Below are 24,344 nucleotides of genomic sequence, written 5' to 3'. Positions count from 1 at the left end.
ATAATTTAAAAGTTACCTTTTCAGGACCTCTTCGGCTCTGTCGCCAGTGAAACTAGTCGAAGAGTACGCAGTGCACGCTGCAACAGCTCTATCCTAAAACGGCAGTGGCAGTCCAATTGGCAGATTATAAAATGGGCCTACCGCCTGAAACAGGCCGTCGCTTCAGCTGCCCAATGATAGGCCCCTGAAAAGTTGCAGCAGGCTGACTGTTGGCGTTAACGGGCGGGCCATCAACCGACCCCATTTTGACACCATTGCCCCATTTCAGCAAGTTAAAATCGACCCCTAGCTGTGTAGCCGTATGCAGGTAGTGGGGAATCTTGCTCCCATCAGTACATATCGGAAAATTGCACTGACCGCGGTTTTCATTAGATGGATTGGGGGAGGTGACGTTCCTCCACTGCCAACCACATTTGGATAAATTACCTCCATCATTTTAATACTTTTCTGATCCCTGGGCTGCCAATTTAAAAACAATCATTCTGGTATATTTATGAGGTTACACTGAAGTGCCCTCTCTTTGTTACTTGGCTCTGTACCTAGTTGGGGCTATTGGAGCAAGACGGAACTGTTTGTTCCATGTTCAGTATTTGAAGTCTCCAAGTTCTACAGTGGTGGGGGGATATATTAAAATCCATCCTAAAACATCTAATGATTATTGGTAGAAAGGAAGTTGAAGGTTGCTCCCTGCCCCTGACTGCCCCCTGAGGCTTGCCTCACTCTATATAACGCTTACCAACAAAGGAGGAGCCAGCCAAGTGTGAGCTAGCCAAACCATATTGCTCCAATCCTACTGATAGGAGCTGTGTGAATGCAGCATAGGTTTGCTCGCTGGTTCTTGTTTCATAAACAAAATAGAAGTCTGTTCTTGAGCGAATAAATGCTTGTAAGTTAACAAGCTTGCTGAGAAGAAACCACACCCTTTACTTAGTCAGCATTGAATTCTTTTAACCCCTGGACCTCTGAGATTGCTATCCAGTGTTGCTGTTCCACACTCCTGTAACGAGAGTTGTTTAGTGCAATGGAGGAATGGTTTTCTTCTGGATCTAATGCTTCAGGCGCTCCTCCCCTTCCTCAAGCATTGTGCCATACCTCTAGGGTGGCACCATGACATGCTCCTTTCTTGTCTTCTTCAGGGTAGCTGCAAGGCTGACCATTATGGTTCCACTTAGCTTCTTCTGACTGAAACATCATAGGAGGCTAAGGTCAAGCCTCCATCATCCAAGTCCTGATGATGCATTGCATTGATGCACTAATGGTCGATAAATCAATTCAAGGCAAAACACATTGTTATTGTGGAAAATAATGTTAAATGGAAAGATGGTACTGCAATTTTAAATAAGCAGCTCAGTGTACAGGCTGCAGTTTCTGTGCACCAAAGAATGACCAGAAATTTGCTTTCAGGGGTTGACACCACCCCATATCAAGTCTCCTGGGTCGCAGCTCACTTTAACCCTAGCATTGAGAGGTGAGGGGGCGGGGCGCGGCTGGGGGTTTATTTGAAACCACAATCGAAGTAACTCAAGAGTATCCGAGTTCACATTTGTACTGCGGGGATCAGCTGAAAATTTGCTGAGCGGGGAACTGGAGGGCCGCAACAAAAGCAGTCTGGTGGAAAGGAGTTCAAGGGGTCGGCTGATTTTTACAAGGTTGCCATAAGTGAAAATACTGCCATGAGGCCAATTTTTGTTCTTTTTCTCCCTGCAAGGTGAAAGCTGCTGCAAAGTACGTGGATGTACCTGTGAGTATTGTTCTCCTTGTTACTTCAGTCCACAGTATCAGTGACGTTATCCTTCACATACAAACGTGTTACTTATCCTGATGCAAACATCCCTCACCTGGGTGTGCACAAAATTCACCAGAGGAAAAAAACATTGTTTCAGTTAATTGTCTGAAAGCATTTTTAGTTTCTCATAAAATCACAGCCTTTTTATCCCTGCTTTATTACGATACTAAAAGTACAGCTGACCCTTTCATGTTTGTGTTACTGAAACAACCTGGGTGGATGTCAGTAAGTCACTTGTATTGGAACATGAATTATGTGTTTCACGGTGGGGTAGAGGGTGTTGGGGAGGTGAGGCAGGGGGACAAAAGTGGATTTTTTTTTTACAGTCGTTATTACATTAATTCTGACAAGTCTGAAGGACTGTGTTACAGAATGGATTACTGCAAGGCTGAGGCTTTCCTACATGTTAATTGATAGTTTTGATATTTTTAAAGTTATTTTATAACCCATATTTGGTAAGAAACTGACAATTTTTATTTAGTTAGGCAAGTGATGGTAGGGAAATGTAATTTTAATTAACCCAGATAGAAAGCCACAACAAGCTGTTTTTTTAAAAATGGTAGCAATAGCATAAAAGCAAGAAGGCTTTACAACCCCTCAAACACTGCTTGCAGCTTGACAATCCAGTGAGGAGCAAAGAGATTCCTATCTGCCAAAAGACAAAGTTAAGAGAAGTGTAGGCTGTATGTGTTCATATATTCAATAGACTACAGCTTTTTAATTGCATAACACCACTCTTGTTACCCAAAGTGTGCTTTATGTAGTGTGTTATTATTGAGTTAGTAAAGGGAAGAATGGATACCTCAGATTGTGTTTCAAGGCTGAACTGTAAGCTCAGGTTTCAGATGATGTCACATATTGCAAGAGCAAAATCTAGGGAAGCTTCTAGCAATGAATTTAAACTTGAGGTTAGAGTGCAGCATTGGAATCACTCCATTTGGATTGGTTATAATATTAACAGTTATTACACGAACATACACTGGACTCACATTTCCTTGGGGTCAGCCACATCCCTGGGGTAGAAATCTGGTGTAAGGCAACTGGTGGGGGCTGGGAAGTTGGGCAGATCTCGAAGATGGTAAGTAAGATATTCCCACTGGGAACAGGGGCATTCCACATGCTCCACGGAAGCCTGGCTTGTGAAAGGGATGCTGGACTGGCGACATGGCATCACCACACCAGATCACTCGCTGATCCTACCTCCTGAGCACCAAACATACTGTACACTGGCAGAACACCCAAGAAGATTGAATGCAATTGCTTTGAAATTGGCCTGCTGCTAAAAGGGACTGATTCAAAAGATCGCCAGAACATGGCTATCAATCCTGCCAGCCTCGAACTGAACACAACATCCCAGCGCTGCATTTTGCTCTGCCGTACTCTAGTTGGGTGTCCAAGATATGCCCATACTCATGCCGGTGCTGCCTGTTTTATTCAAATTTCCTGATCCTGCCCTGCGCCTAGAATCTCCAGAAGGGTTCAGGACCTGTCCACCCTGATGGGCCAAGATCGCCTATAATCAGGCCCACTGTCTAAAAATGAACATGTAATTTAATCATATTTTGTGATGCACATCTTGGCTGTTCATGGTATCTTTGTAAGCGAATTAATGACACCATCACTGCTGGTTTATCCCTCAACAATCATTTCTTCTTCAATGTGTGTTGTAGAGCTTGCAGGAAGAGATTTATTCCTCTTATCTGTTTCTTTTTGCCACTGAGGGTGTCACGATGGACATCCACGCTTCAATTGGCTGATGCATGATGATTTCCTTGTTGAGGGATTAATAGGTGTGACATTCTCAGTCCGGGTTTAGCAAGAGTTGTGAAGTAATACCCTCTGAGGAAGATTCTGGGTCTCCTTAAGTTAACATTCAGATCCCACCAGTGGGCTGACTAAATAACCGATGAACAACAACGTTATGAGTGAGTTAGGATTGGCGCTGGTGAAGTTTCCTTTCTAATTCTATCGTCCTGCGAGTGTGACACAGGTGTCCAGCGGGTGGGATGCAGGAAATAGGGCGGTAATGTACATCGCCAGCTCCGTGCTAAACATGTACAGTACAACTTTCCTATCTGGTTGATTGCCAGTCTTCATCACGCTCACGCAGAATGCGCGAGAACTTAATTCAAACAGGCAATTCAACGTTCATTCAATGTTAATGAATGCTCATCTGAAATTCCCTTTTTGAGACAGAATGACATAGTGCACTCAGCCCACTATATATATAACTGGTGTTCAAAGGCCTTTCAGGAAATTGTTCCTTAAAGGGGAACTGATCCATGTTTGATTGCTGTAATTGCAATTCAGAATCTGAGTATTGCATTGAGCGCTGTTCTTTCCTTTACCTTTTTGGAAGCAGCTGTTTCAATTGCATCAGGGTATGACATCATCATCAGTCATACTCGCTTTACTGTTGATGGACTTGAGCACAGGATCTGTCCATTCGTAGGCTCAGGCTCACCAGGGAGGAAGTAATATGCTGCAAGCTAATCTGTAAACTATCCCAAAAGCAAAATACTGCAGATGTTGGAAATGTGAAATAAAAAGACACAATGCTAGAAATACTCAGCGAGTCAGGCAGCATCTGTGGAGTGAAAAACAGAGTTAATTTTTCAGGTTGATAACCATTCGGCATTCTGGCAAATAACCCAGTGATGAAAATGAAGCACCTTTATAGCCGAGAATAATTGTACTCTTTTTAGGAGACATTCATCAAAGTGTCTGAACTGGTCATTTAACTAACATTTGCATATGTGCCTAATTCAGTGGTCGAAAACACAATCACTAACATTGTCGTCTGAATTGCCTCTACCTGCAATGCCCATCCTTTGATCTGCTGCTACCTTATTCTTCACCACGAGGAGGAAGCTAAGGGAGGGAGAAGGCGCTGCTTCCATGTTCTTTCTCTGGGTGACCATATATATGTGCCTTCTAGAGGCTTTTCTAAGGCTTCCCATTGGCAGGAGTAAGTGCAGTGGCCTTCTGCTCAGTGAGATTTAGGTGGCCCTGTACTTCCTTTGCTGGACCATGAAATAGCCCAGCAATAGATTACACCATGTCCACTGTTGTGATGGCAAGCTGGTTCTGTCTGCTTTCTGATACATCTACAGTCATTCAAACAGGGACTGGGGAGGGTGGGGGCGAGGGGACGTGGAGGGGGGGGGTCGGGTGGTGGGGGCTGCTGGCGAAGGGATGGATGAGGCAGCAACCTAATGCGTGGAAGCTGACAAAAAAAGGAATGAAAGAATTAGGACATTCAAAGTGCTTCACAAATAATGAATTGCTTTGAAGTTTAATCAGTGTTGTTGTGGGCCCAAATACGATCACTATTTTCTAGCAGCGAGGTCCCATAAATAACATAGAGACGAATGTCCAGTGAATTTGTTTTTAGTATTGGTGATGAATGAAGAAGCAGTGTTGGCCATGACATCGAGATAATTCTCTGCACTTGGAATCATGGCATGGATTTCTTTGTGGGATGCTATTGGATTGCAGAGAGCAGCAGTGGAGCCAGTGATACTACATCTCATGGCTTTTTCTGTCTGATGCCCCAGCCTGGTAAAGCTGGATAAAAGAGCTCGCTGGATATGGAGCCCAAGACATTCACAAGTGTTGCTCCCACTATGTTTATGATATCTGACACCAGCATCTCTGCTAAGGATGTCATAAAGATGCCACATACTCCATAGTGGAATCCTTTCTGAATGACTGCACAGATGCAGCTAATGAACTTCTCCACAATAGTAGCCACACCTTGGCATCAGATGGTCATTCAGAGATGGAACACTCTTTTCAACTAGCAGGCCCCATATTGATTGGACAAATCAAATTGGTCAGGGTAGCCTTGAGGAAGGGTTCATAGAGTGCATAAGGGATGGGTTCCTTGAACAGTATGTAACGGAACGAACCAGGGGGCAGGCTATCCTAGATCTGGTCCTGTGTAATGAGACAGGATTAATAAACAATCTCTTAGTAAAGGATCCACTTCGAATGAGTGATCATAGAATGATTGAATTTCAAATCCAGACGGAGGGTGAGAAAGTTGGATCTCTAACCAGCGTATTGGGAACGGTCTGCACTTGGGCAGGACTGGAACTGATGTCCGAGGGGTAACATTTGCTAATGCAGTTTGGGAGTGTTTAAACGAATATGGCAGGGGAATGGGAACCTATGCAGCGAGATAGGGCGAAGTAATATGGAGTCAGAAACAGATGGTAGAAAGGTAAAAAGCAATAGTGGAAGGCCGAGTAAACAAAGGCAAGAAACAAAAAGGGCCACACTACATCATAATTCTAAAAGGACAAAGGGTGTTAAAAAAAACAAGCCTGAAGGCTTTGTGTCTTAATGCAAGGAGTATCTGTAATAAGGTGGATGAATTAATTGTGCAAATAGATGTTAACGGATATGATGTGATTGGGATTACGGAGACATGGCTCCAGGATGATCAGGGCTAGGAACTCAACATCCATGGGTATTCAACATTCAGGAAGGATAGAATAAAAGGAAAAGGAGGTGGTGTAGCATTGCTGGTTAAAGAGGAGATTAATGGAATAGTTAGGAAGGACATTAGCTTGCATGATGTGGAATCTATATGGGTAGAGCTGCAGAACACCAAAGGGCAAAAAACATTAGTGGGAGTTGTGTACAGACCTCCAAACAGTAGTAGTGATGTTGGGGAGGGCATCAAACAGGAAATTAGGGGTGCATGCAATAAAGGTGCAGCAGTTATTATGGGTGACTTTAATATGCCTATAGATTGGGCTAACCAAACAGTAAGCAATACGGTGGAGGAGGATTTCCTAGAGTGCATAAGGGATGGTTTTCTAGACCAATATGTCAAGGAACCAACGAGGGGGGAGGCCATCTTAGACTGGGTGCTGTGTAATGAGAGAGGATTAATTAGTAATCTCGTTGTGCAAGGCCCCTTGGGGCAGAGTGACCATAATATGGTGGAATTCTACATTAGGATGGAGAATGAAACAGTTAATTCAGAGACATTGGTCCAGAACTTAAAGAAGAGTAACTTTGAAGGTATGAGGCGTGAATTGGCTAGGATAGATTGGCGAATGATACTTAAGGGTTGACAGTGGATGGGCAATGGCAGACATTTAGAGACCGCATGGATGAACTACAACAATTGTACATCCCTGTCTGGCGTAAAAATAAAAACGGGAAGATGGCTCAACCGTGGCTATCAAGGGAAATCAGGGATAGTATTAAAGCCAAGGAAGTGGCATACAAATTGGCCAGAAATAGCAGTGAACCTGGGGACTGGGAGAAATTTAGAACTCAGCAGAGGAGGACAAAGGGTTTGATTAGGGCAGGGAAAATAGAGTACGAGAGGAAGCTTGCAGGGAACATTAAGACGGACTGCAAAAGTTTCTATAGATATGTAAAGAGAAAAAGGTTAGTAAAGACAAATGTAGGTCCCCTGCAGTCAGAATCAGGGGAAGTCATAATGGGGAACAAAGAAATGGCAGACCAATTGAACAAGTACTTTGGTTCGGTATTCACTAAGGAGGACACAAACAACCTTCCGGATATAAAAGGGGTCAGAGGGTCTAGTAAGAAGGAGGAACTGAGGGAAATCCTTATTAGTCAGGAAGTTGTGTTGGGGAAATGATGGGATTGAAGGCCGATAAATCCCCAGGGCCTGATGGACTGCATCCCAGAGTACTTAAGGAGGTGACCTTGGAAATAGCGGATGCATTGACAGTCATTTTCCAACATTCCATAGACTCTGGACGAGGGGATTAAATGTAGTATCTCCAAATTTGCGGATGACACTAAGTTGGGTGGCAGTGTGAGCTGCGAGGAGGATGCTATGAGGCTGCAGAGTGACTTGGATAGGTTAGGTGAGTGGGCAAATGCATGGCAGATGAAGTATAATGTGGATAAATGTGAGGTTATCCACTTTGGTGGTAAAAACAGAGAGACAGACTATTATCTGAATGGTGACAGATTAGGAAAAGGGGAGGTGCAAAGAGACCTGGGTGTCATGGTACATCAGCCATTGAAGGTTGGCATGCAGGTACAGCAGGCGGTTAAGAAAGCAAATGGAATGTTGGCCTTCATAGCGAGGGGATTTGAGTACAGGGGCAGGGAGGTATTGCTACAGTTGTACAGGGCCTTGGTGCAGCCACACCTGGAGTATTGTGTATAGTTTTGGTCTCCTAACTTGAGGAAGGACATTAGAAACATAGAAACATAGAAAATAGGTGCAGGAGTAGGCCATTTGGCCCTTCTAGCCTGCACCGCCATTCAATGAGTTCATGGCTGAACATGCAACTTCAGTACCCCATTCCTGCTTTCTCACCATACCCCTTGATCCCCCTAGTAGTAAGGACTTCATCTAACTCCTTTTTGAATATATTTAGTGAATTGACCTCAACAACTTTCTGTGGTAGAGAATTCCACAGGTTCATCACTCTCTGGGTGAAGAAATTCCTCCTCATCTCGGTCCTAAATGGCTTACCCCTCATCCTTAGACTGTGTCCCCTGGTTCTGGACTTCCCCAACATTGGAACATTCTTCCTGCATCTAACCTGTCCAAACCCGTCAGAATTTTAAACGTTTCTATGAGGTCCCCTCTCATTCTTCTGAACTCCAGTGAATACAAGCCCAGTTGATCCAGTCTTTCTTGATAGGTCAGTCCCGCCATCCCGGGAATCAGTCTGGTGAACCTTCGCTGCACTCCCTCAATATCAAGAATATCCTTCCTCAGGTTAGGAGACCAAAACTGTACACAATACTCCAGGTGTGGCCTCACCAAGGCCCTGTACAACTGTAGCAACACGTCCCTGCCCCTGTACTCAAATCTCCTCGCTATGAAGGCCAACATGCCATTTGCTTTCTTAACCGCCTGCTGCACCTGCATGCCAACCTTCAATGACTGATGTACCATGACACCCAGGTCTCTTTGCACCTCCCCTTTTCCTAATCTGTCACCATTCAGATAATAGTCTGTCTCTCTGTTTTTACCACCAAAGTGGATAACCTCACATTTATCCACATTATACTTCATCTGCCATGCAGTTGCCCACTCACCTAACCTATCCAAGTCGCTCTGCAGCCTCATAGCATCCTCCTCGCAGCTCACACTGCCACCCAACTTAGTGTCATCCGCAAATTTGGAGATACTACATTTAATCCCCTCGTCTAAATCATTAATGTACAGTGTAAACAGCTGGGGCCCCAGCACAGAACCCTGCGGTACCCCACTAGTCACTGCCTGCCATTCTGAAAAGTCCCCATTTACTCCTACTCTTTGCTTCCTGTCTGACAACCAGTTCTCAATCCATGTCAGCACACTACCCCCAATCCCATGTGCTTTAACTTTGCACATTAATCTCTTGTGTGGGACCTTGTCGAAAGCCTTCTGAAAGTCCAAATATACCACATCAACTGGTTCTCCCTTGTCCACTCTACTGGAAACATCCTCAAAAAATTCCAGAAGATTTGTCAAGCATGATTTCCCTTTCACAAATCCATGCTGACTTGGACCTATCATATTACCTCTTTCCAAATGCACTGCTATGACATCCTTAATAATTGATTCCATCATTTTACCCACTACCGATGTCAGGCTGACCGGTCTGTAATTCCCTGTTTTCTCTCTCCCTCCTTTTTTAAAAAGTGGGGTTACATTGGCTACCCTCCACTCCATAGGAACTGATCCAGAGTCAATGGAATGTTGGAAAATGACTGTCAATGCATCCACTATTTCCAAGGCCACCTCCTTAAGTACTCTGGGATGCAGTCCATCAGGCCCTGGGGATTTATCGGCCTTCAATCCCATCAATTTCCCCAACATAATTTCCCGACTAATAAGGATTTCCCTCAGTTCCTCCTCCTTACTAGACCCTCCGACCCCTTTTATATCCGGAAGGTTGTTTGTGTCCTCCTCAGTGAATACTGAACCAAAGTACTTGTTCAATTGGTCCGCCATTTCTTTGTTCCCCGTTATGACTTCCCCTGATTCTGACTGCAGGGGACCTACGTTTGTCTTTACTAACCTTTTTCTCTTTACATATCTATAGAAACTTTTGCAATCCGTCTTAATGTTCCCTGCAAGCTTCTTCTCGTACTCCATTTTCCCTGCCCTAATCAAACCCTTTGTCCTCCTCTGCTGAGTTCTAAATTTCTCCCCGTCCCCGGGTTCGCTGCTATTTCTGGCCAATTTGTATGCCACTTCCTTGGCTTTAATACTATCCCGGATTTCACTTGATAGCCACGGTTGAGCCACCTTCCCTTTTTTATTTTTACGACAGACAGGAATGTACAATTGTTGTAGTTCATCCATGCGGTCTCTAAATGTCTGCCATTGCCCATCCACAGTCAACCCCTTCAGTATCATTCGCCAATCTATCCTAGCCAATTCACGCCTCATACCTTCAAAGTTACCCTTCTTTAAGTTCTGGACCATGGTCTCTGAATTAACTGTTTCATTCTCCATCCTAATGCAGAATTCCACCATATTATGGTCACTCTTCCCCAAGGGGCCTCGCACAACGAGATTGCTAATTAATCCTCTCTCATTACACAACACCCAGTCTAAGATGGCCTCCCCCCTAGTTGGTTCCTCGACATATTGGTCTAAATAACCATCCCTTATGCACTCCAGGAAATCCTCCTCTACCGTATTGCTTCCAGTTTGGTTAACCCAATCTATGTGCATATTAAAGTCACCCATTATAACTGCTGCACCTTTATTGCACGCACCCCTAATTTCATGTTTGATGCCCTCCCCAACATCACTACTACTGTTTGGAGGTCTGTACACAACTCCCACTAACGTTTTTTGTCCCTTGGTATTCTGCAGCTCTATTGTTGCTATTGAGGGAGTGCAGCGAAGATTCACCAGACTGATTCCCGGGATGGCGGGACTGACATATCAAGAAAGACTGAATCAACTGGGCTTGTATTCACTGGAGTTCAGAAGAATGAGAGGGGATCTCATAGAAACGTTTAAAATTCTGACGGGTTTAGACAGGTTAGATGCAGGAAGAATGTTCCCAATGTTGGGGAAGTCCAGAACCAGGGGTCACAGTCTAAGGATAAGGAGTAAGCCATTTAGGACCGAGATGAGGAGAAACTTCTTCACCCAGAGATTGGTGAACCTGTGGAATTCTCTGCCACAGAAAGTTGTTGAGGCCAATTCACTAAATTTATTCAAAAAGGAGTTAGATATAGTCCTTACCACTAGGGGGATCAAGGGTATGGCGAGAAAGCAGGAATGGGGTACTGAGGTTGCATGTTCAGCCATGAACTCATTGAATGGCGGTGCAGGCTCGAAGGGCCGAATGGCCTACTCCTGCACCTATTTTCTATGTTTCTATGTATTAAGCTTAAATAAAGGAGACTATGAAGGTATGAGGGCAGAGTTGGCTAAAGTATTCTGGGAAGACAGATTGAAGCGTGGGACGGTTGATGAACAATGGCGTACATTTAAGGAGATATTTCACAACTCTCAAGAAAAATATATTCCAGTGAGGAGGAAAGGGTGCAAGAGAAAAGAAAGCCATCCCTGGCTAACTAAAGAAATAAAGGACGGTATCCAATTTAAAAACAAGGGCATACAAAGTTGCCAAAACTAGTGGGAGGACAGATGACTGGGAAGCTTTCAAAAGCCAACAAAGAATGACTAAAAAAATGATTAAGAAAGGGAAGATAGACTATGAAAGTAAGCTAGTACAAAATATAAAAACAGATAGTAAGAGTTTCTATAGGTATATAAAAAGAAAGATTGGCTAAAGTACTTGTCGGTCCCTTAGAGGACGAGACCGGGGAATTAGTAATGGGGAACATGGAGATGGCAGTAACTCTGAACAAGTATTTTGTATCAGTTTTTACGGTAGAGGACACGAACAATATACCAACAGTTTTTTAGTCAAGAGGATATTGAGGGGGAAGGAACTTAACACAATCACAATCACTAAGGAGGCGGTGCTCAGTAAGATAATGGAACTAAAGGCAAATAATTTCCCTGGACCTGACGACTTGCATTCTCGGGTCTTTGGAGAAGTAGCAGCAGGGATTGTGGAATGCATTGGTTGTAATTTACCAAAATTCCCTGGATTCTGGGAAGGTCCTAGCAGATTGGAAAACTGCAAATGCAACGCCCCTACTCAAAAAAGGAAGCAGACAAAAAGTAGGAAACTTTTGACCAGTTAGCCTAACATCCGTGGTTGGGAAAATGTCCATTATTAAAGAAGCAGTAACAGGACATTTGGAAAAGCAAAATTTGGTCAGGCAAAGTCAGCATGGATTTATGAAGGGGAAGTCATGTTTGACAAATTTGCTGGAATTCTTTGAGGATGTAACGAATAGGATGGATAAAGGGGAACCAGTGACAAGGTGCCACACAAAAGGTTACTGCACAAGATAAAAGTTCACAGGGTTGGGAGTAATATATTAGCATGGATAGAAGATTGGCTGACAAACTGAAAGCAGAGAGTTGGGATAAATGGTTCATTCTCTAGTTAGCAATCAGTAACTAGTGGGGTGCTGCAGGGATCAGAGGTGACCCCAACTATTTACAATCTATATTAACAACTTGGAAGAGGGGACAGAGTGTAACATAGCCAAGTTTGCCGATGATACAAAGATGGGAGGAAGGGTAATGTGTGAGGAGGACATAAAGAGGCTGCAAGAGGACATAGACAGGCTAAGTGAGTGGGCAAGAACTTGGCAGATGGAGTATAATGTTGGAAAATGTGAAGTCATGCACTTTGGAAGAAAAAAATCAAAGAGCAAGTTATTATTTAACTGGAGAAAGATTGCTAAGTGCTGCAGTAGAGTGGGACTGGGGGGTACTTGTGCATGAAACACAAAAGGATAGTATGCAGGTACAGCAAGTGATCAGGAAGGCCAATGGAATCTTGGCCTTTATTGCAAAGGGGAAATAAAAATAAAAGCAGGGAAGTCTTGTTACATCTGTACAAGGTATTGGTGAGACCACACCTGGAATACTGTGTTCAGTTTTGGTTTCCATATTTACGAAAGGATATACTTGCTTTGGAGGCAGTTCAGAGAAGGTTCACTTGGCTGATTCCGGGGATGAGGGGGTTGATTTATGAGGAAAGGTTGAGTAGGTTGGACCTCTACTCATTGGAATTCAGAAGAATGAGAGGTGATCTTATAGAAACATATAAGATTATGAGGGGTCTTGACAAGGTGGATGCAGAGAGGATGTTTCCACTGGTGGGGGAGACTAGAACTAGAGGGCATGGTCTTAGGATAAGGGGCTGCCCATTTAGAACTGAGATGAGGAGAAATTTCTTCTCTGAGGGTCGTGAATCTATGGTATTCACTGCCTCAGAGAGCTGTGGAAGCTGGGACATTAAATAAATTTAAGACAGAAATAAACAATAAGGGGTATTGGGGAGCGGGCAGGGAAGTGGAGCTGAGTCCATGATCAGATCAGCCATGATCTTATTGAATGACGGAGCAGGCTCGAGGGGCCTTATGGACTACGCCTGTTCCTATTTCTTATGTTCTTATGTTCTTTATGTTTGAATCCCTGAGTTGTGCAGATGAGGACCAAAGAAAATTGGCCTTCTTGCCAGCAGGTTCCTGCTCCGTGTCTGCCCTCGACAGTTGTTCCTCCTCAGTCATGCTTCTCACAGTGCTCATGGCTTAAATTCCATGGGGTTAATGCGTGTGCTTCTGCCTGAAACATGTAGCGTGAGGGACATAGGGTACTCCAATGTGAAAGCTTCTTCAATTCTTCAGGCTCTTGGAGAAGCCTATAGAAATGCAAGAGGTGCATATGTTAGAATGGTGGCTAGCTGACACCCCAACCAATAATTCTGGCATGTCAATATAATGTAAGCCATGATACTGTGCTTTACTGCAGGCTTGTGTGACAATGAGTGAAGAAAGAAGCAATCACGGCCTGAGCTTGGGGGGGTCTTTGGCTTTTCTTTCCTGTACTTTTTCAATGCTCAAACAGGAAAGTTTATTCAAGATGGCTTCCTCAAACGGAGGCAAACGACTTGTAATTTTTGAGCTTTCCTCCTGTTAGGTCTATTGCCTTGTATTAGATGCCAGCTAGTTGTGCTGGCATCCAATATCTTGGCTTCTTCATTAAGGTGTGTCATTTTCTTCTGCATCTGTTCCACAATCCTGTAGCTGTGAACACAGTTGACCCTTTCCACCATCTGCTACCAGGCATGCTGCACTGCAGCCCTCTGAGGAGGATGCCCTGGAGTGCTAAACAGGGTAATCTTCTTCATAACCACCTCATGCAGCAAGACTTCCACTTCATCCTCCATCATATAGGGACACAGGGGACTTGCATCATTTTCACAGAAAATCCTTCTCTGGCCATCATTTTTTTTTTTGCCATCTCAATACATTTGCTTGCCAAAGATATTGTGTTCTCCACATTTGGTCATTTACCTTCAAGTGACCATCTATCCTTTGAATGGTTTTTGCTGCTGTCTACATAGCTTCTGCAGCACAGAAAATTCCCCCAGAAATTCCCATTGGCAGGTATATTCTACATGTGCTGGGACTGAACATGTAGACCATTTTTTAAAGAAAAGCTAATCTGTTGATGAATTAGATGCAAACTTTGTGCTCAGTAAGTAAATCAGTAACTAGTGTAGCACTGAGCCACATAGTTCAGGCAAGTGCCAGGATCAGTCCCTGGTCTGTGCTGAGTCAGCTGATCTTGGCTGGGATGGCATTTGGGATCAATGAGCCCAAATTTGGTCAACCTTCCGCCGGCTGCCGCCGAGTTTTCTCGACGGTCTCCCTGTTTTTTCGGCGCTCTCCCTTCTGAGCGAGTTTGGTGAGGCCCTCAAGCAGGCGCGGAGAGAAGACCGCTGGGGGAGTTCACTGGTGTGCGCCGGCGTGCAACACCAAAAAAAATCCTCCCGCCCACTCCCTCCCGAGATTGGTCTGGGCGGTCCGCCATTCCAGCAGGAGAAAAGACCGCCACATGGAAGCCGATCTTACCTGAACGGTAGGTATAAAGACCCGTAAGAAAAGGTTAGTGAAATGGTTTGATTTATTTCTTTTGCAGTGATTTTGTTTGATAGGGTCCTCTGAAGGATTTGTCATGGTTTGTTTTTCATTTATTGAAGATTTTATTTTTCTGTTCCCCCTCCCTGACTCAAGTCTCAGCGTTACTTTGCCAAGGATCGTATTTGCCACCCAGAATCCGACCTACCACCCGCTACTGCCCAGAATCGGCATGTAATGTCCATTTTTTCCGCCGAGCGTTTTTTTCCCCATTTTTCCACCAAACTTCCACCCAAAGAACCATCAGGATCTTAGCAGTCTTTTTGACGTTAAATAGGAGGAACATAGGTTTGACCAAATTCGGGCCCAGTGCTCCCTAGGTTAAAGAATGAAAGAATCCTACTCCTGATCACAATTCAATAAGCCCTGCCGGAAAGTGTGTGGACATCTGATTAAGGACAGGATTGGGCTTGATTGTAAAGTCCCTCTCGGTTAAATAGCCTGCTGTCACTCGCTGTCTAAGCTCACACCTGAACAATAACCTCTTGCGTGAGACACTGGAGAGCCATCAGCATTCGTAAAACTTTACCCAACCGTGTGTTGGACAAAACTGGGGGAACAAAGAATGTTAATGCTTTGCACATTCATGTCAACTATATATTCAAAAGGAAAATATTTCCAGTAATGAGAATTAGTTGTAATATAATGGAATGTAAAAATAAAACAACTTGCATTTATATAGCGCCTTTAAAATAGTAAAACGTTTCAAGGTGCCACACAGGAACATTATCCACATAAAAGATTACCTACACAAGATAAGAGCTCACAGAGTTGGGGGTAATATATTAGCCTGGATAGAGGATTGGCTAACTAACAGAAAACAGAGAGTCGGGATTAAGGGGTCTCCCTTTTAAGATGGAGATGAGGAGGAATTTCTTCTCTCAGAGGATCGTGAATCTTTGGAATTCTCTACCCGAGAGAGCTGTGGAAGCTGAGTCATAGAAACATAGAAACATAGAAAATAGGTGCAGGAGTAGGCCATTCGGCCCTTCTAGCCTGCACCGCCATTCAATGAGTTCATGGCTGAACATTCAACTTCAGTACCCCATTCCTGCTTTCTCGCCATACCCCTTGATTCCCCTAGTAGTAAGGACTACATCTAACTCCTTTTTGAATATATTTAGTGAATTGGCCTCAACAACTTTCTGTGGTAGAGAATTCCACAGGTTCACCACTCTCTGGGTGAAGAAGTTCCTCCGCATCTCGGTCCTAAATGGCTTACCCCTTATCCTTAGACTGTGACCTCTGGTTCTGGACTTCCCCAACATTGGGAACATTCTTCCTGCATCTAACCTGTCTAACCCCGTCAGAATTTTAAATGTTTCTATGAGGTCCCCTCTCATTCTTCTGAACTCCAGTGAATACAAGCCCAGTTGATCCAGTCTTTCTTGATAGGTCAGTCCCGCCATCCCGGGAATCAGTCTGATGAACCTTCGCTGCACTCCCTCAATAGCAAGAATGTCCTTCCTCAGGTTAGGAGACCAAAACTGTACACAATACTCCAGGTGTGGCCTCACCAAGGCCCTGTACAACTGTAGCAACACCTCCCTGCCCCTGTACTCAAATCTCCTTGCTATGAAGGCCAACATGCCATTTGCTTTCTTAACCGCCTGCTGCACCTGCATGCCAACCTTCAATGACTGATGTACCATGACACCCAGGTCTCTTTGCACCTCCCCTTTTCCTAATCTGTCACCATTCAGATAATAGTCTGTCTCTCTGTTTTTACCACCAAAGTGGATAACCTCACATTTATCCACATTATACTTCATCTGCCATGCATTTGCCCACTCACCTAACCTATCCAAGTCGCTCTGCAGCCTCACAGCATCCTCCTCGCAGCTCACACTGCCACCCAACTTAGTGTCATCCGCAAATTTGGAGATACTACATTTAATCCCCTCATCTAAATCATTATATTCAAGGCTGAGATAGACAGATTCTTGAACTATAAGGGAGTCAAGGGTTATGGGGAACAGGCAGGAAAGTGGAGTTGAGGCCAAGATCAGGTCAGCCATGATCTTATTGAATGGGGCCGTACGGACTATTTCCCTTGTTATCAATTGCATAAGGAGAGATTAGGACAGGTGACCTATCATGGAAATTATGGAAGTAGCACTGTATGTATGGTGTAAGCATTCCATATAAATAATATTACACAAGTCATTTAAAACAGGTAGATTGTGGATTTTTCAAAAAACAGGATACTGGAACTTGCAGTTGTTTTGAATCTGCAACATTAAAAACCAAGCAGTTGGTCTAATCTGCAGTATTTTCTCCTGGATGCTTGTCAGCCAAACAGCTCATGTTCCAGCATCTGATGAATGCTCCCATTAACTGCCTTTGCTTTAACCTAGCCACCTGGCTCCCAACTATCTCTGTTTAAGATCAGTGATTGATAGGATACTGTCAAAGACCATCAATTGAGATTGGCTGCAGAGCCACTGTTATATATGTAGTACAATGAATCTAAATTACACTTTCATACAAATCAACCAAAATCTTGACAGTAAATTTTTGTCATGAACATTTCCGTTACCATTCTTCAGAACCTTAAGCTTCCTTTGTTTATATGTGTATGTGTGCTACCTGCATGAACAAGTATTTGGAGCATAATAATTATCTGAGTATTGCATTTCCCTTGCAGTTTTTTTTACAAAAGAATAAACTTCAAATGCCATCATCATCATAGGCAGTCCCTCGGAATCGAGGAAGACTTGCTTCCACTCCTGAAGTGAGTTCTTTGGTGGCTGAACAGTCCAATACGAGAGCCACAGACTTTATCACAGGTGGGACAGACAGTCGTTGAGGGAAGAGGTGGGTGGGACTGGTTTGCCGCACGCTCTTTCCGCTATCTGCGCTTGATGATTTCTGCATGCTCTCGGCGTTGAGACTTCAAATGCATTGCTTGAGCAGCTCAGTTTCATTTGGTTGTGATTGCACGTATCTTTCTTTTTGATATTGGACACAGTTAAACAGAAGGGCCATAGACAATTCTTTTTTTAACTTCCAATTGTTCCTTTGGTGCATTTGTGCTCATCAAAAGGGTGATGGAACATTTTAACACCTTGTTGGCGTCAAGCACTCCTGGGTCGGTACAGCAGTGGCCAGATGCAAACTAAAGCTTTCTAATTCCATGAGCAATGTGCACAATTTCCAAACTCAGCATGAATTTTTCCACTTCCCGCACTCATCCCCTTTATGAGATTACTCATTTAGTGTCAATTTGTGTCCGATTATAGGAATTTTGTACTGAAACTTCACACCTCAGAATGAGATAGGCAGTTACTATTTCGTTCTCAGTTCCTGAAGCCAGCAGATAGATAGGAGACCTTCATCACATCAGTTGGGCAAGTTTCAAACACACGTCATAATTATAAAATCACTGAAATTACAGCACTCGAGGCCATTCAGACAATCACGGCACTACTCGTGCAAGTTCCTCAACTGGAGCAAACTACTTCAGTCCCATTTACCTGCCTTTTTCCTGTGTTTGTTTATATCCTTTATTTTAAACATCGATTCAGTTCCATTTTAAATGGTATTATAATATCTGCCTCAAGTAGCCACTTGTGGAGTATTTCAAGTTCCAATAATCTGCTGTGTGAATAAATATCTTCTAACTTTCATCTTCATTCTACTTGTGATAATTCTGATTCTGAGCCTTGGCTCAGTAGTAAAACTCTCGCCTCTGAATCAGGTCATGGATTGAAGTCCCACTCCAGAGACTTGAGCAGACAATCCAGGCCGATACTTCAGTGCAGTGCTGAGGGAGTGCTGCACTGTTAGAGGTGTTGTCTTTCGGATGAGGCATTAAACCGAGGCTCCTTCTGCCCACTCAGATGAACAGTAAAGAACCCACGGTACTAATTCGAAGGACAGCTGGGTAGTGTGCTAGCCGATATTTATCCCTCAACCAATATCACTAAAACAGATTATCTGGTAATGTATCTCGTAGCTTTAGGTGCGACCTCTCTATGTGCCAATTGGCTGCTGTTTTCCCCTCGGGAGGTGCGTGGAGAGGCCTATAAAAAGGCCCAGCGTCCAAGAGTCGTCGGGAGTCGTGTTGCGTCGGCGAGAGGCTCGGGAGGTGCGTGGAGAGGCGAGCTTGTGCAGCTACAGGGAGAAGGCAATAAAGAAGTAGCAAGAAATCGAAAGGTGATGTCACAGCCAAGGGGGTAAGTGATTGGCTGGTGATTGGTAAGTAGCTTTTCGTTTTCTTTCTTTATCAGTAAGTAACCTTTAGCATTGTTGTTGCCAACTTAAGTGTATCTAAGGGTTAAGTCATGGCAGGGGATCTCGGACACGTGTTATGCTCCTCCTACACTATGTGGGAAGTCAGGGACGCTTCCGGTGTCCCTGACGACTACGTGTGCGGGAAGTGTATCCACCTCCAGCTCCTGATGGACCGCATTGCGGCACTGGAGCTGCGGGTGGATTCACTCTGGAGCATCCATGATGCTGAGAATGACGTGAATAGCACGTTTAGTGAGTTGGTCACACCGCAGGTAAAGGGTACTCAGCCAGATAGTAAATGGGTGACCAGCGGGAAGAGCAGTGTAAGGAAGGTAAGGAAGAGCAGCGGTCATCCCCCTGCAAAACAGATATACTGCTTTGGGTACTGTTGAGGGGGATGACTCATCAGGGGAGGGCAGCAACAGCCAAGTTCATGGCACTGTGGGTGGCTCTGCTGCACAGGAGGGCAGGAAAAAGAGAGGAGAGCTATAGTGATAGGGGATTCGATTGTAAGGGGAATAGATAGGTGTTTCTGCAGCTGCAGCCGAGACTCCAGGATGGTTTGTTACCTCCCTGGTGCAAGGGTCAAGAATGTCTCGGAGCGGGTGCAGGACATTCTGAAAAGGGAGGGTGAACAGCCAGTTGTTGTGGTGCATATAGGTACCAACGATATCGGTAAAAAACAGAATGAGGTCCTACGAGACGAATTTAGGGAGCTAGGAGCTAAATTAAAAAGTAGGACCTCATAAGTAGTAATCTCAGGATTGCTACCAGTGCCATGTGCTAGTCAGAGTAGGAATCGCAGGATAGCTCAGATGAATACGTGGCTTGAGGGATGGTGCAGAAGGTAGGGATTCAAATTCCTGGGGCATTGGAACCGGTTCTGGGGGAGGTGGGACCAGTACAAACCAGACGGTCTACACCTGGGCAGGACCGGAACCAATGTCCAAAGGGGAGTGTTTGCTAGTGCTGTTGGGGAGGAGTTAAACTAATATGACAGGGGGATGGGAACCTATGCAGGGAGGCAGAGGGAAAAAATAGAAAGGAGAATAGTAAAAGTGGAGGGCAGAGAATCCCAAGGCAAAAAACAAAAAGGACCACATTACAGCAAAATTCTAAAGGGGGAAGGTGTGTTAAAAAGACAAGCCTGAAGGCTCTGTGCCCCAATGCGAGGAGTATTCAGAATAAGGTGGATGAATTAACTGCGCAGATGTAATTGGCATCACAGAGACATGGCTCCAGGGTGACAAAGGCTGAGAACTCAACATCCAGGGGTATTCAGCATTTAGGAAGGATAGACAGAAAGGAAAAGGAGGCGGGATGGCATTGCTGGTCAAAGAAGAAATTAATGCAATAGTAAGGAGGGACATTAGCTTGGATGATGTGGAATCGGTATGGGTGGAGCTGCGGAATGCCAAAGGGCAGAAAATGCTGGTGGGAGTTGTGCACAGGCCACCAAACAGTAGTAGTGAGGTTGGGGAAAGCATAAAACAAGAAATAAGGGATGTGTGCAATAAAGGTACAGCAGTTATCATGGACGACTTTAATTTACATATATATTGGGCTAACCAAACTGGTAGCAATGCGGTAGAGGAGGATTTTCTGTAGTGTATTAGGGATGGTTTTCTTGACCAATATGTGGAGGAACCGACTAAAGAGCTGCCCATCCGAGACTGGGTGATGTGTAATGAGAAGGGACTAATTAGCAATCTTGTTGTGCGAGGCCCCTTGGGGAAGAGTGACCATAATATGGTTGAATTCTTTATTAAGATTGAGAGTGACACAGTTAATTCAGAAACTAGGGTCCTAAACTTAAGGAAAGCTAACTTCGATGGCATGAGGCGTGAATTGGCGAGAATAGACTGGCAAATGATACTTAAAGGGTTGACAGTGGATAGGCAATGGCAAACATTTATAGATCACATGGATGAACTTCAACAGTTGTACATCCCTGTCTGGAGTAAAAATAAAATGGAGAAGGTGGCTCAACTGTGGCTAACAAGGGAAATTAAGGATAGTGTTAGATCAAAGGAAGAGGCATATAAATTGGCCAGAAAAAGTAGCAAACCTGAGGACTGGGAGAAATTTAGAATTCAGCAGCGGAGGGCAAAGGGTTTAATTAGGAGGGGGAAAATAGAGTATGAGAGGAAGCTTGCCGGGAACATAAAAACTGACTACAAAAGCTTCTATAGATATGTGTAGAGAAAAAGATTGGTGAAAACAAACGTAGGTCCCTTGCAGTCGGACTCAGGTGAATTAATAATGGGGAACAAAGAAATGGCAGACCAATTGAACAAATACTTTGTTCTGTCTTCACGAAGGAAGACACAAATGACCTTCCGGATGTACTAGGGGACCGAGGGTCTAGTGAGAAGGAGGAACCGAAGGATATCCTTATTAGGCGGGAAATTGTGTTCGGGAAATTGATGGGATTGAAGGCCGATAAATCCCCAGGACCTGATTGTCTGCATCCCAGAGTACTTAAGGAGGTGGCCCTAGAAATATTGGATGCATTGGTAATCATTATCCAACAGTCTATCGACTTTGGATCAGTTCCTATGGACTGGAGGGTAGCTAATGTAACAACACTTTTTTAAAAAGGAGGGAGAGAGAAAACGGGTAATTATAGACTGGTTAGCCTGACATCAGTAGTGGGGAAAATGTTGGAATCTATTATTAAGGATGAAATAGCAGCGCAGGATCGGTCCAAGTCAGCATGGATTTATGAAAGGGAAATCATGATGGACCAATCTTCTGGAATTTTTTGAGGATGTAACTAGTAGAGTAGACAAGGTAGAACCAATGGATGTGGTGTATTTGGACTTTCAAAAGGCCTTTGACAAGGTACCACATAAGAGATTGGTGTACAAGATCAAGGCACATGGTATTGGGATAATGTACTGGCGTGGATAGAGAATTGGTTGGCAGGCAGGAAGCAGAGAGTCAGGATAAACGGGTCCTTTTCGGAATGGGAGGCAGTAACTAGTGGAGTACCGCAGGGCTCAGTGCTGGGAGCCCAGCTCTTCACAATATACATTAATGATTTGGATGAAGAAATTGAGGGTAATATCTCCAGGTTTGCAGATGACACTAAACTGGGTGGCGGTGTGAGCTGTGAGGAGGATGCTAAGAGGCTGCAGGGTGATTTGGACAGGTTAGGAGAGTGGGCAAATGCATGGCAGATGCAGTATAATGTGGATAAATGTGAGGTTATCCACTTTGGGGGCAAAAACATGAAGGCAGAATATTATCTGAATGGCGGCCGATTAGGAAAAGGGGAGGTGCAACGAGACCTGGGTGTCATGATTCATCAGTCATTGAAAGTTGGCATGCAGGTACAGCAGGCGGTGAAGAAGGCAAATGGCATGTTGGCCTTCATAGCTAGGGGATTTGAGTATAGGAGCAGGGAGGTCTTACTGCACCTGGAATATTGTGTTCAGTTTTGGTCTCCTAATCTGAGGAAGGACATTCTTGCTATTGAGGGAGTGCAGCAAAGGTTCACCAGACTGATTCCAGGGATGGCTGGACTGACATATGAGGAGAAACTAGGTCAACTGGGCCTTTATACACTGGAGTTTAGAAGGCTGAGAGGGGATCTCATAGAAACATATAAGATTCTGACAGGACGGGACAGGTTAGATGCGGGAAGAATGTTCCTGATGTTGGGGAAGTCCAGAACCAGGGGACACAGTCTTAAGATAAGGGGTAGGCCATTTAGGACTGAGATGAGGAGAAACTTCTTCACTCAGAGAATTGTTAACCTGTGGAATTCCCTGCTGCAGAGAGTCGTTGATGCCAGTTCATTGGATATATTCAAGAGGGAGTTAGATGTGGCCCTTACGGCTAAAGGGATCAAGGGGGATGGAGAGAAAGCAGGAAAGGGGTACTGAGGTGAATGATCAGCCATGATCTTATTGAATGGTGGTGCAGGCTCAAAGGGCCGAATGGCCTACTCCTGCACCTATTTTCTATGTTTCTATGTTTCTATATTAAATAATGAGCACACTTCAAAAGTACTTCATTAGTTATGTACTACCTTGGGATGTCCTGATGCAGTGAAAGGCATTTTATAACTGCAATTTCTTTATTTTCTTTCTGTACCTCCTTGTTACTGAGTCACCAACCAGTGAAAATATTTTGACGATTTGCTCTCTCAAAGCCTTTTATAATTTGGATATTGCATTCCCCGTTAACCTTCTCTGTTCCAGTGAAAAACCTTTCAAGACTTTCTTCATAACGATAAGCTTTATTCCTTGAATCAATCTCACAAATGTTTCCTGTACCTTTTCCATGACCATGTTTACATGCTTTGCTCAGAAAGACATGCAATACTCAACAGTGGTCTGCCAATATCTTTTACAAGTTCAATATCACTTCCTTGCTTTTATATTCCGTACTCCTATGTATAACCCCCTGAATCCAATTTGCTTTTCTATGGCCTTTTTTATCTCCCACCTTATAAAGATCTTGTACATAGATCATTCCGTTCCTCCGCTCTGTTAAAAATCATGACTTTCAGTTTTACTTCCTTTCACTTTTATTTTTCCAAAAATGTACAATTTCACATTTCTTTGCTTTATACTGCATCTGCCACCTATCTGCCCACTATGCTGATCTTCACTCTACCCCACAGTTTTCCATGATGCCTAATTTGGCATCATTAACAAACTTTAATATAATTCTCTTGTACCTCTGTTCAAATCATTTATATAAATGGACAACATAAGAGGAGTCAGCAGAGACCCGTGAGGCATACCACTACCCATCTCCTACCAATCCAAGAAATATCTATTTACCCAAACTCTTCACTTTCAATCGCCTATTTATCTCTCTATTCATACAGATATATTTCATTCAATACCATGTGTCCTAATTGTAACAAGCTTCTTGTTATCAAACATATTTTTGGCATATTGGTTGTCGTGTTTGCCTACATTACTACAGTGACTACACTTCAAAAGTACTTTTTACAAATTTATTGATGGGATATGGGCGTCGCTAGCAAGGCCAGCATTTATTCCCCCATCCCTAATCATCCTTGAGAAGATAGTGGTGAGTCCCCTTCTTGAACCGTTGCAGTCAAATGGTGAAGATACTCCCACAGTATTGTTACGGAAGGATTTCCGGGATTTTGACCCAGCGACGATGAAGAAACGGCGATAAACCTCCAAGTTAGGGTGGTATGTAACTTGAAGGGGAACTTGCAGGTGATGGTATTCCTATACGCCTGCTGCCTTTGTTCTTTTAGGTGGCAGAGGTCGTGGTATTGGGAGGTTCTGCCGAAGAAGCG

The 24,344-nt window shown here is 44.0% G+C and overlaps 1 protein-coding gene across 8 annotated transcripts in view; it reads left to right on the top strand.

Moving 5' to 3' along the window:
• The window catches only part of cadps2 (Ca++-dependent secretion activator 2), an 863,559-nt gene that overhangs the window by 771,458 nt on the left and 67,757 nt on the right, over positions 1-24,344 (top strand). For all 8 annotated transcript variants that reach the window (XM_070900583.1, XM_070900582.1, XM_070900585.1 and 5 more), the window contains one exon: positions 1,709-1,741. In XM_070900583.1, coding sequence (XP_070756684.1) covers positions 1,709-1,741 — 33 coding nt within the window. The remainder of the gene's footprint in view (positions 1-1,708; positions 1,742-24,344) is intronic.

The sequence above is a fragment of the Pristiophorus japonicus genome, chromosome 15 (genome assembly GCF_044704955.1).
Source record: "Pristiophorus japonicus isolate sPriJap1 chromosome 15, sPriJap1.hap1, whole genome shotgun sequence".
In the NCBI taxonomy this organism is placed as follows: Eukaryota; Metazoa; Chordata; class Chondrichthyes; family Pristiophoridae; genus Pristiophorus; species Pristiophorus japonicus.
Note: the sequence above shows the minus strand (reverse complement) of the source record. Positions and strands in the feature narration are given on the sequence as shown.